General features: G+C 35.1%; 10 protein-coding genes and 2 pseudogenes across 12 annotated transcripts, besides 1 other annotated feature; 10 read left to right on the top strand and 2 right to left on the bottom strand.

Annotated features, from left to right (window-relative positions):
- Positions 1-12,219: part of a mobile genetic element that runs on past both edges of the window.
- On the top strand, positions 1,734-2,135 carry TVAGG3_0819740 (uncharacterized protein; the record flags this gene model as incomplete). Its single annotated transcript, XM_051247980.1, has 1 exon — positions 1,734-2,135. The coding sequence occupies one exon, from the start codon at positions 1,734-1,736 to the stop codon at positions 2,133-2,135; it is 402 nt and encodes a 133-aa protein (XP_051083455.1).
- On the top strand, positions 2,155-2,307 carry TVAGG3_0819730 (uncharacterized protein; the record flags this gene model as incomplete). Its single annotated transcript, XM_051247979.1, has 1 exon — positions 2,155-2,307. The coding sequence occupies one exon, from the start codon at positions 2,155-2,157 to the stop codon at positions 2,305-2,307; it is 153 nt and encodes a 50-aa protein (XP_051083454.1).
- On the top strand, positions 2,941-4,097 carry TVAGG3_0819720 (uncharacterized protein; the record flags this gene model as incomplete). The annotated part of the gene is made up of 1 exon (XM_051247978.1): positions 2,941-4,097. A coding segment is annotated over one exon (1,157 nt), but the record flags the coding sequence as incomplete, so codon positions are not given.
- TVAGG3_0819710 lies at positions 4,547-5,094 on the top strand (annotated as a pseudogene). The gene has a single exon. A coding segment is annotated over exon 1 (548 nt).
- TVAGG3_0819700 (uncharacterized protein) lies at positions 5,244-6,104 on the top strand (the record flags this gene model as incomplete). The annotated part of the gene is made up of 1 exon (XM_051247977.1): positions 5,244-6,104. One exon carries the CDS (start codon positions 5,244-5,246, stop codon positions 6,102-6,104), a length of 861 nt encoding a protein of 286 aa, XP_051083452.1.
- TVAGG3_0819690 (uncharacterized protein) lies at positions 6,220-6,585 on the bottom strand (the record flags this gene model as incomplete). The annotated part of the gene is made up of 1 exon (XM_051247976.1): positions 6,220-6,585. The coding sequence occupies one exon, from the start codon at positions 6,583-6,585 to the stop codon at positions 6,220-6,222; it is 366 nt and encodes a 121-aa protein (XP_051083451.1).
- Positions 6,985-7,314, top strand: TVAGG3_0819680 (uncharacterized protein; the record flags this gene model as incomplete). The annotated part of the gene is made up of 1 exon (XM_051247975.1): positions 6,985-7,314. One exon carries the CDS (start codon positions 6,985-6,987, stop codon positions 7,312-7,314), a length of 330 nt encoding a protein of 109 aa, XP_051083450.1.
- Positions 8,222-8,779, top strand: TVAGG3_0819670 (organellar and viral DNA polymerase type B; the record flags this gene model as incomplete). Its single annotated transcript, XM_051247974.1, has 1 exon — positions 8,222-8,779. The coding sequence occupies one exon, from the start codon at positions 8,222-8,224 to the stop codon at positions 8,777-8,779; it is 558 nt and encodes a 185-aa protein (XP_051083449.1).
- On the top strand, positions 9,500-9,910 carry TVAGG3_0819660 (organellar and viral DNA polymerase type B; the record flags this gene model as incomplete). The annotated part of the gene is made up of 1 exon (XM_001303080.1): positions 9,500-9,910. One exon carries the CDS (start codon positions 9,500-9,502, stop codon positions 9,908-9,910), a length of 411 nt encoding a protein of 136 aa, XP_001303081.1.
- On the top strand, positions 9,999-10,322 carry TVAGG3_0819650 (KilA, N-terminal/APSES-type HTH, DNA-binding family; the record flags this gene model as incomplete). The annotated part of the gene is made up of 1 exon (XM_051247973.1): positions 9,999-10,322. One exon carries the CDS (start codon positions 9,999-10,001, stop codon positions 10,320-10,322), a length of 324 nt encoding a protein of 107 aa, XP_051083448.1.
- Positions 10,853-11,414, bottom strand: TVAGG3_0819640 (annotated as a pseudogene). Its single transcript has one exon. A coding segment is annotated over exon 1 (562 nt).
- On the top strand, positions 11,761-12,213 carry TVAGG3_0819630 (uncharacterized protein; the record flags this gene model as incomplete). Its single annotated transcript, XM_001303082.1, has 1 exon — positions 11,761-12,213. The coding sequence occupies one exon, from the start codon at positions 11,761-11,763 to the stop codon at positions 12,211-12,213; it is 453 nt and encodes a 150-aa protein (XP_001303083.1).

Genomic DNA, 12,219 nt, shown 5'->3' with positions numbered 1-12,219 from the left:
AAACAGGAAAAGTGACGTTGGACATACACATACCATTGCAAATATTACAAACTTACAAGAAACCTTAAACAGGAAAAGTGACGTTGGACATACACATACCATTGCAAATATTACAAACTTACAAGAAACCTTAAACACTAAAGCAAATAAGACTCATACACATACAAGTTTTACAACTTTTACAGCAGATGATATTACACTAAACACAACCTTGCCAAGTAAAGGTCCAACAATACCACCGGCAACAAGTCTTGTAGATACTTTGATATCTAATGACAATAGTATTATGCATCTAAGACAGGAACTCAATGTGCTTAAACAAATTTTGCCGAATCTTATTTACCCGGTTGGCTCATTATATGTTTCAATGAACTCTACCAGACCAGAAGTAGTACTTGATTTTGGAACTTGGACTCAAATAGTCGACAGGTTTTTGTATTGTGCAAACTCTTCAAAGGAAACAGGTGGAAGTAAAACGATTTCAGGTGAAAATTTACCTGCACACAGTCACTACATAGATTTAAGTACATCTCAAGCAGGTTGGCATAGTCATAGATATATTGGTTGGTCAGGAATGACAAAAGGTAAAGGATATGATGTTAAAGACGACGTTAAGTTTGCTATAAATGGTTACTGGAGTGACACTCAGGGAGATGGAAACCATACACATTTCGTTTCAGGATATACACAAACAACGGGACAAAGTAAAGACTACATGCCACCTTACATGACAGTTTACGCATGGTATAGAAATGCTTAGTCGTCATTTTCAACTTCTTTAGCATATTCGTCAGGAGTTGTCTTATATTTGTTAGGAACTGTCTTTGAAAGTATACCACCTTGAACTTTGACAAGTTTGAAACGAGGTCTGGCAATAGTAGTTTTATCTTCTGCTTGCAGTGTGTACATTTTGCCATGTTTGCCTAAAACTTCATAATATTCTCTTGTATACTTTCTTCTATTTTTACGAACACGAATGTGAGTACCTGTCGGGTTCCCATTGTTGTCATAGTCAATAGTATTTTCATATGGGTCGCGTTTAGGTATTTCTATTTTTACTTTGTCACCTTTCTGAAGTTTGAAGCCCGGCATTCTTTCTTGTTTGTCTCTTTTGACTAAATTATTAAATATATAGTCTTTCTCTAAGTCAGGGTTGTTTTTCATTTCTTCGGGGGAGTGGTTTCCCAAACCTTTTTGTTTACGGCTATTGTAAATATTTAAAACTTGTCTCATCTTTGCCATGGAGAAGTGTCTATACTTGTCGTCATATGACATTTCAGTTGCTTCACCACCTTGTGGTTGGTTTAAGTCTCTTAACATTTTTATACAACCGTCAATGACACCAAGAGCAGAATGGTTTTGGTCGACAATGAAATATTGGTTTACATTTTTTGAACGCAGATAGTTTTTTACATCATCTGATTTGAAAGAACTTTCACAGTCAGATGTCAGTTTTGTTGGATGGTATTTGTCAACGAATATTGTCAAAGCAGTTTTCACATCTAAAATATTTTTGGACCATAATGGTATGGCTTCACAGTATCTTGTGTTTTGACCAACAAATATTAACCAGTATGGAGGTCCATCTGTTCTAACTCTCGGAATGTTTTCCAAGATATCCATAAACCAAGCATTTGGTGTTGAACTAAAGATTTTTATCATGAGTGCTTTCTTTGTCGCTTTAGAAACATAGGGGTCCTTGTTCGGATTCGTCATTTTTTACCCTATAAGAAATGGGTTTATTTGGCGCATTAGCAGGAGTTGCATCTAGATTTTTACCCGCAGTGGGAACAATAGCCAGAGGTGCATTTGGAATTGGAAGGAAGATTTTGAGTACATTAGGTATACTTAAAGAGAAAGCACAACCTATTATACAAACTGTACAGAAAGGTTGGGAGGTAGCACGAGATGCAACAAATCTTATTCCAAATCCTGAAACAAGAGGAAAAGTTCAAGGATGGATGGACAATGTAGGAAGACAAGCAGGAAACTATTATAACAAAGCAAATGACTACTATAACCAAGCAGGGCACTATATGGACCAAGGTGAAAGATTCTTTAACAGAGGATATAACCATGCACAACAGTGGGTAAACAATAACCAACCTCAACCGCCTCAAACGTGGGGAATGTAAATTTTTTTACTGAGATGACATGAACAATGCAGCATTGAGACAAATGAGTTCAAGATGGATTTGTCGGCTTCCAGCATTTACACCACGTGTTTGTAAAGTTCTTCCTATACCTCAGGAAGTTTTAGACCGACTTAAAAAACCTAAACAACCAGTTGAAAACAAACCAAACTAAAATTTTTTACTGAGATGAAATGACCGAAGAAGTTGAAACGGTAGATTTGACACCACAAACAAAAAGTTCAGAAACATTGTCAAAACCTGTCAAAGAACTTACAGATGAAGAGAAAAATTCAATAATAGAAAGTGCCAGGTCTGGAAATACAAACCCTAACTATAAAGTCACTTTTCATAGAAATGGAACGGCTAGTATCTCAAAAAAGAAACAGACTCTCACAAATAAAATATTGAAGTCTGAAGGAGCTTTCGAGACAACAGATGGAAAAGTTTACTTCATTGACCAACAGTTCATTATAGAACATCTCATTGACTTAGAGTCGAAATATTCTAAACTTTACAACAAACACAAAAAGTTGAAAGGAAAACAAAAACAAATGGCATATGATATTTATGAAGATGTTGACGACACAACTGTTCCTGCAAGTGAAGTAAAGTCAGAGGAACCGAAAAGTGACGAAAAACCGATAGAAGAAGAAAAACCAAAAACTGAAGATAAACCAAAACCAAAGTTTAGTTTCCAAACTAAACCAAGTCAACCTTCATTAGCTGGTATGGGTTGGCGTCAAAGACTTATGGCAGCAGGCGGTTATGTAAAGTAAAGAAAAAATATTTTTTTATTTTTATAAAAATGCCCTCATATAGAATGGATAGAAAGTCTGCTAGAATAAAAGCAGAGTTGCAAAGATATGGTTGGAGAGTTTCGAAGAATTTTAAATATAGGAAGGGAAGACCCATAAAAGTCTATGACAAATTGTCTGGTCTTCGCTACGAAATGGATTTGGAAACAGCACGTGCCAATTATCCAAACAGACTAGAGAGGTTAGAAGAAGAACGTCTTATGGACATGCCTTTCGATGTTAGTGAACCTCAAGTTGAAGGACACGACGGCTTTGCCAGATTCTACTGGAAACATGACGAACAATTGCATCCTTTGAGAAGGAAAAAAGGAAAAGGTGAAGACGCACATGCTCCCATGGAAAGAACAAGATATGCATATGAAAAGTACCGTGAAGTTAGAAGTCAAATTACATCTGGTCGAACCTTTACAGTAAACTTTGACAAAGGAAAGAACAAAGAAGGCTTCATGGGAGTACTTGCTGCAATTCAAGACGGAAATAAGAAAGGACACAATCTCAGATTGACCATAACAGATTTGGATGGTCACATTTACTATGCACATGGCAATGAACAAACAGCCGCAAAACTTCTTGACGCTTTCAAGACTACAAAGAGAGAACAAATGGTTGACTCCGACTCAGATATTTTGAATGCAATTGAAGGAATTGCAATTGTCAAGTTCGAATGGTACCAACCTAACCCTCAAGCAGTCAGACAACATGCTGGATACTTCCCCTTCATAAATAAGTCTGACATTGACTTGACAAGGTATGGAATTTACAATTCAATTGAAACAATTGTCAATGAACCTTGTATTCTTACATGTCTCAGGAACTCTGGTCTTGTTACAGATGAGAAGATGAAGTATCTTGAGTCATGTGTGAAGACAAGGTACATTCTCAGAGGTCAATTGGCAAAAATTGCACCGTTGGCAAATGTCAATATCCGAGTCAACATACCTACAGCTAAAGGTTCTTCACATGACGACTATGTTGTTGACAAAGACTTACAATGGTTGAAGATTGTAATTGTCCACAACCACTTCATGTTGAACGAAAGTCTTACAAACCCATTGTTCGGAAAAGGCAAGTGCAACATTGTCAGAGCTGTAAACATTCTTTTCGAGAAAGGTTTGTTGGAACCAATTCCAGATGACAAGCTGACAGAAACTTTTGTACCAAAAGACGAAACAAACTTTTCATTGTTAGCAAGACCAAAAGTTGTTCCAGACAAAGTTCTAGTACAAAAGAAGTACACAGTTCCACAAGGAGTTGGTATGTTCGGATACCAACCTGAACCAGAAGAACTTCCAATGAGGTTGCAAGAACTTCAAGATGCTATAAACAAACTTCCATTGAGACATCCAATTGACGTCAAATTGTATTGGAGAGCATCTGAGTTAGGTCAGAAGGTTTTATATGAAACAGGTTGCTTCGACGATGTTTATGAGATAACAGGAGAAGTTTCTCAGAAGATAAGAGACTCACTTGAATTTCCACAAACTGGACCAATTGGTTGCGACAAGTTCGACTCAGATGAAAAGATATACTATGTCGACCTTAACGCTGCATACATGAGGTTTGTCCAATATATTCCGACTGGAATTCCAAACGAAGATGGTGAGTTCCCGGGAAGGAACTATACAGTTGGAAAAGTCATACAACAACTGTATGATATTAGGAAAGCTTCAAACTCCAAACTTGCAATGACACTCAAATTGCTTATGAATTCGACATGGGGATATTCCATTAAGAAACCTCAAGAGATGAAGAGTAAACATTATGAGAAGGTCGACAACTTTGTTGAAAGGTTTTCTCCTTTTGTTTTGAAGTACGAATTCACTCAAGGTCAAAGTGGCTTAGTAACCACATTAAAACCTATTGTCGAACATTGGTCTTACCCTCAGTTCGCAAAGGCAGTCCTTGACAACTACAACAAATTCTTCTCCGAAGTCAAATCCAAAGTGAAGGTTTACTATGAGAACATTGACGCACTCATGACGAACGAAGAAGGATACAACAAACTCATTGAAATGGGAATGGTCGGTGAAAAGATGGGCTGTTTTAAGCTAGATAAGGTATTTTCCGAAGTTCATGTAATATCGAAAAGGAAATATTGGGGCATACTTGAAGACGGCACAGAAATAAAACATTGCATGAAATAAAAAATTTATTTTTAAAAAAGTGACATTTTTTTATTTTATTTGAAATGTACGCTGAGTTTGTTGGAGAAGACCGTTGGGAAACTTGTTTGTTAGATGAGAAATATGAAATGGCATACCATTTTAAAACAATATATTTTTACATATATTAAATGCTTCAGGTTGAAAAACAAAGAACAAAAGTAGCAGATACAAAACCGTTAGACTATATCTTTACAAATGCTGGTAGGACTATTTCAGATGAAGAAATTTCATCCCGAGCATACAGGTTTGACTATCCAATTCGTTGGCTTCAAAGTCCTTCAGATGCAAAGGCAATAGGATTTAGAAGAGTTTTGTTTTCAAATAGAACTAACGCATTTATGTTCGCAGTATATTTTCATGGGCAGTATAAAGGTTCTGATGGTCTAATAGACAAATTTGACGAAATGAGAATCTTTACAGTTCGTTCAGACGAAAGTCTTGAGAAAACTCTAAATGACTTTCAAACTCAAATGAACAAATATTATTGGGAATTTCAAAAAAAATACGACTCTTTACTAAATGGAACACACTATCTGAAACTAGAATATGACAAGATGAACTCCACCATTTCATTTCAAAAGATTGAAATTAACCCTCCAAGAGATACAGAGTTTTTATTTTGGGAAGTAGACAAACGTTATTGGGCACAATTTCTTCGGTTACTAAACCAGAACGAACCATTACTACCAGATGGTCCATTTAAATTTATACTTCCACCAGCAGATTTGATGGTTTATAGAAACGTGTTTGACCCTCAAAATGTTATGTGTCATGCAAGTTTCAGTTCAAGCAACAATAGTTTTCTATGTATTGGTAAGGACTTTTATGACTTTGCTTCTAAATTCTACGAACCATCTAGTAACAGTTTCTCTGACTTTCAAGTTTGGTTCACAACAAATGGTGTGCAACATATTATTCCATTGTACTATGACTTTTATCTCGAATTGTCTTTCATATATAACTACGGAAAAGTGCTGAAAAAGTATTGAATGTGAAGATATTAGAAAATAACATTTTTTCTAACATCGTAGAAAACTCATGAAAACAATTTATTTTTGACACTTTCACAAAAAACATAAAAAAAGTGAAGTTAAACGTTAAGGTTTACTGAACTGGTTGGATGCCGCCTTCTGAGGTTATGTAGAACGGCTGACCCGAGAAGTGGAACAGTGCTCTGAGAATTTGTATAATTCGTGGAATTGGACTCTCTCTGTTTGGAAGTTGTATCCATGGGCGCTTTGCAAAGAACTTGAGAAGAGCTTCTTTCTTCATCTCCTTTATGTCGTCTACAGGAGTGTTTTCTGGTATTTGAATTGGAATTCCGGTTTCAATTTCGATTTTCAGCGCACCTCTTCCAGACAACCAGAAGCCGAGGGACTTGTTGGCTTTGTCCTTGCCCAAGTACTGCTTAACAACTTCATTTATCTCTATAAGGTAAATTGCCTCATCTAATGGCTCGATGTTGTCCATTGTACTGTTTCAGAACTAGTCTTGTACTTTTTCAGAACAAGACTTGTACTGTTTCAGAACAATACTTGTACTGTTTCAGAACAATACTTGTACTTTTTCAGAACAATACTTGTACTTTTTCAGAACAAGACTTGAACTTTTTCAGAACAAGACTTGAACTTTTTCAGAACAAATTTCCCGTAAAAGCTCTCAATTTGTGAGAAAAATTTTCTGTTTCAGAACAATACTTGTACTGTTTCAGAACAATACTTGTACTGTTTCAGAACAATACTTGTACTGTTTCAGAACAATATTTGTACTGCTTCAGAACAAGACTTGCACTGCTTCAGAACAATATTTGTACTGTTTCAGAACAATACTTGTACTGCTTCAGAACAATACTTGTACTGTTTCAGAACAATGTCCGACGTCCCACCAACCGAGTCCATTCCCAAACCAGAGGAACCTAAAGAACCACAACAGTCTCCTCAGTTCCAGCAAGTACCTCCGAATTACTACCAATTTTCACCTCAAGGTTACTACCCACCACAAGGCTTCCCGAACTACCCTCCTCAGCCTATGCCTTACTTCCCCAACCCTTGGTTGTTCCAGCAAGCTCCACCCCAACAATTCCAATTCCAATCTCAGTCCAAGAGAGACCAAGACTTCGAAGAAGGTCTGAACCACTTACGCAAAGAGTATGCTACAGCTCCAATTGAGAGAAAGTTGTTCCCGGACCAAAAAATATAATATAGGTGAAGAGGTGAGATTTCACCTGTTTTTTCACCCTCTTGAATTTTCATGAATTTTATATATTAATGTTTTCGTTAAGCCACTTTGTGCCGTCAGTCAGTCAGTCAGTTTAGGAAAGACTTTAGAAAGTTGTTGGAAAATAAGTCCTGGGAAGAGTATTATAAGGCATTTTGTGAAGAATATAGCAACAGTCTGAATTCAGACGGTTGCTTTTTATACAAAATTCATGCAGGAAATTCTTGAGTTTTGGTTGAAAGAATACGGTGGAGCCAAAAGTGGCTCGACCTCAAAACAAGCATTTTATGAGCTTACTAAGGGTGTTATGAATGAATTCAAAGGTATTTACATACATCCTGACCTCGTTCATTTTGTTGCTGAATTCAGCAAAAATATATTTTAGGTGAAGAGGTGAGATTTCACCTGTTTTTTCACCCTCTTGAATTTTCATGAATTTCCTTAAGATAGAAAAAATAAAGTTAGTTTTATTTTTATTTATTTTTTTATTTTGTATAAAAGAACAGAAATGTCAACAATCGGCACAACAACAATTCAAACAACTACAGCACCAAACTCGTTAGTCATGAATCCAACATCTATGTTAGTAGAAATGAAAAGCTTCATTCCTTCTTCATTTACTTTCGAAACAGAAATACAAAGAATAAAGCAGGAACTTTTAACAAGTAATTTAGACTGTAGTGCGAAAGATGAAACAAATGAACAGTATCTTTATGAAATGGAGGACCTCATCGACCATTTGCCTAAACTACCTGAAATTCAGCAGCAAAAACTAACTATTCCTGAATTCGATGAAATTGAAGTGAAACCAACTGACTCAGTAGAAATAAAGAAGTTCATACGAAAGGTAAATTATGAATTCCTTGGTTTTCATTGCAACCATAAAGTTATGGACAAAGATTGCGACATGGTATATAAGAACATCTCTGACATATATAAATCTGGGGAGTTTAAGACATACGACAACTTTGTTTCATTAGCTGCAAAATGTGTATGGCAGATAAGAGATAAAGACAGAAGAGGTAAGGTATGGAATGAACAGATAAAACCAACTGCTTCAGATTTAAAGAAAACCATTGACGCCTTGGTTGTTTTAGCAGGTAAGGTTTCAGAATATAACGCAAAAATGAACCCGCAATGTTCTAAATGTAAAGCAGCAATTAGGAAATATAACTACTCCGTCAAAGAGATAGAACGTATGAGAAACGACTATGCAGACTTAAAGAAAGAAGCAGAGAAGCCGGTAGAAGATAAAATGAACATGTTAGAATTTCTGAACAAAAACTATCCAACTGCTGACGATTTCCTTCTATCTGATGTCAAGAAGAAGTATAAAGAAACTTTCGGCATTGTTAAAACATTCGATGTACTAAAAGAAGAAATAGAAGCTACGAAACTGTTTAGGATTTCAAATATACATCGTACAATTCATGTAAAACGCTTATAAAATAACTGGGGTGAAAAATTAGGTGAAAAAAGAGGTGAAATCTCACCTCTTCACCTAAAATATATTTTTATTGAATTCAGCAACAAAATTCTGAGTAAAATAATTTTTAGGGTATGTGTCAAACCGTTGAGTTTTCACAAAATTTAAAAAATAACGTTTACCATGTAAAACGCTTGTGAAAAAAGAGGCGAAAATTAGGTGAAAAAACAGGTGAAATCTCACCTCTTCACCTAAAATATATTTTTATTGAATTCAGCACAAAAATCATGAATTTCCTCATATGCTTGCTTCCCTCGGAAAACCGAGAGAAGAGATTCCGTACGAAAATCGCAAGAATTTGGCTCCTGGTTTGAAAGGATATTATGTACATAGACTTCTTGTAAATGCTGTTGCAATGTGGGCTTCACCTAAAATATATTTTTATTGAAAAATGACCAAATTTCATGAATTTCCTTAAGATAGAAAAAATAAAGTTAGTTTTTTATAAAATATTTTTTTATTTTGTATGTAAAGACAGATATGTCAAACATTGAGTTTGAAACAGTTAGAAAGATAGACAATGACACCAAAGTGGTTAGAATAGGTGATTTAAACGTAAGATACTCAAAGAAATACAACAAATATTCTTTGTCAGACATTATATCTCCATCTGAAAAGAAAACAAACCACTGGGTTAGAAATGCTTCTACTCAGAAAATTTTGACAAGAAATCCTGAGCTTATGATATCGGTAAGATTCTATGGAACTGCAGCATATCTTATAGACAAAAGTCTTATACCAATAGTTTTGTTATGGTTAGACCCAGTTGTTGGATATAACTTCATAACATATGGTTCATTCGATACGGAACGTTGCAGTGAAGGCTTACTTTACATCGTTCAGAAACCGAAGGACTTCAATACAAAGAGATATAAGATAGGAAGAACATATAATATAACTCAAAGATATGACAGTACAGTCAATAGAGTCAAGGTTGTGTTTGTTAATGATATGAGAGCTGCAGAAACAGAACTACTTGAAAAGTTTGAGAAAATGTATGGTGCTCCCATAAAAGGTAAAGAAACGTTTGAAGTAGATGAGATAGATAAAGCTATAAAATTATTTGACGAAGTTGCTGAAAAATACATGTAAAGCGTTTATTTTTGGTCTTTTGTGAAAGTCAGAAAATAACGCTAATTTTTTTCTAACAAATTTTTTTATTTTGTATGTAAAGACAGATATGTCAACATCAGAGAACACAACAACAGTTATAGTCCATGAAGCTATAAATGAAGAATACGAGTACATACAGTTTAACAAACAACTCCATCTCATTCGTTCGGTCAAAGACGATATGTACCAAATGCAAAGTATTTTGACAGCATGTTTTGCTCCAGATACTAAGCTTCCTAAAGACTGGTTTAGGAACCAAAGCACACAAGAACTTTTGAGCGAAGCACAGCGAGACATACTTTTTTCTGAAAACAGTGAAGAACAGCGAGTAGGTAAAAAACCCAGTCGCCAAAACTCTATGAAAATCGTGAAAAATTGCCAAACGGTTTGAGAGGATATTATGTACATAGACTTCTTGTAAATGCTGTTGCAATGTGGGCTTCGCCTCGTTATGCTTGGTATATTTACAGACTTCTTGACGAAATTCATAGACAAGAACGTGAAGAGATGGAAAACAAACTTGAAGCAAAAGACAAAAGCATTCAGAAAAGAATACCACGTTCGGTACCAAAAGGTAAGGAAAAGAACTATAAGTATATGATTTATACTGAAGAGATGGAAAATGAAGAAGATAAAGATATGGTTATGTTGCATTTAGTCAGAAGAAACAACAAAAGCTTTTACGACCTTGCTAAGATTTACAAATCTGACAGAAATTGGTTCTATCGTGAAAACTTACCGATTTCAATGACCCCAAATGAAGATGTGAAACAAATAGTTCAAGATACGTTACCTCAAACACACTATGATATGAAAGGTTGTACAATTTTTACCTTCAAAGAAGACTTACCGCTACTGAAAGAAAAAATAACAGAGTATTTTGACAACTTCAAACAAGTAGGGTAGATGAACCATTTATTTTTATTGACTTTTTACAATTTGAACTTTGTTTGCGTAGATATGAATTCTGAAAGAAGTATGGGGGTCTTGTATGACTTTATACTTCTCCCATAGTTCATGTCTGTCAAACTTACCTGCCATGGACTCTTTCATAAGTTCCATGAAATCGTCTTCGGACAATCCGGGGAAAAGTATAATGTCAGTAAGTATTCTCTTTACATCCTTACTTAAACTCTTTGCTGTCTGTACACAAATGACAACTGAGATGTTAAAGTGTCTGAGCTTCTTAAGAATTCGACACATGTCTTGTTCTCTATTCTTTAACAAAGGATGAGAGGCGAAATCATCTAAAATAAGAAGACATCTATGAGGGTAAGTCTTCCAATCGTAAGATTGCAATTTCTTCGAAATGTATTCTATCTCTTTCTGTTTGTTTCTGAAGTGTTTCTTCTCTAATATTCTCTGCATTTCCTCATTTGGGTCTTTAAACTTAGAATTTATATACTCATTTATAGCATTATACTTCAAAACTCTTCTTTGGTACTTCTTTATCCAATCTAACAACTCAGTATCCTTTATACATACTAACTTAGACTTCTTTATAATATCTTTGAACGAATTGACGGTTTGGTCAAATTGACCAGAAGTACTACAAATAACAACTAACTCATAGAATGGGTTCTTCTCATCTAGTTCTTGTTGTTGTGCAGCCATTTTAAGATAAGTGAAAGTCTTACCCGACCCAGGTGGTGCAATTAGACCTGTTATACCATTCTGAGCAAATAAGAACTTGTCATGTATAGGTTTTATCTGAGCATTTTCTAATTTCTTCTTGTTCTTCTTCAAAACATTCTCAAATTTTTTGTCAATGTCAGCAAACTTTTTTCTAACATATTTTTAGAAAAATTAAAATTTTTATCTTTTAGAAAATGTCTAGCGATTTCGCTATCTATATTCGAGACAAGCTTTTTGACAGCAAAACATCTGTCGACCATAAAATCTTACATAGTGTAAACAAGAAAGGTGAATTTGTTCTAAAGTTCTGTTTCTGGGAATATGACAAGAACCATAAAACATTAAGCAGAGCAGTCTTAAAATTTGTCAATGACAGACTTGTTGACAGAGATGACGCCGATTGGAAAGATGAAGTCCAACAAAAGTTCTTAGAATGCAAAGAAGACACATGCGCTGTTCTTGAAGATGAAATAGAAAACAGAATAGATGAGCTATTAAAGGACAAAGAACTTTTACATAAATATGGTTGCGCCAAATTTGACATAACTCCACCAGAAAAGAAGAAGAGAGAAAAGAAAGAAAAGAAAGTAGAAGAAGAGAAGAAAGAACCTGAACCAGTTCCAGAGAAAAAGAAATTTGACATGTAAAAATAA

Source organism: Trichomonas vaginalis, chromosome VI (assembly GCF_026262505.1).
Source record: "Trichomonas vaginalis G3 chromosome VI, whole genome shotgun sequence".
In the NCBI taxonomy this organism is placed as follows: Eukaryota; Parabasalia; order Trichomonadida; family Trichomonadidae; genus Trichomonas; species Trichomonas vaginalis.
This window is presented reverse-complemented; position numbering and strand designations above follow the sequence as displayed.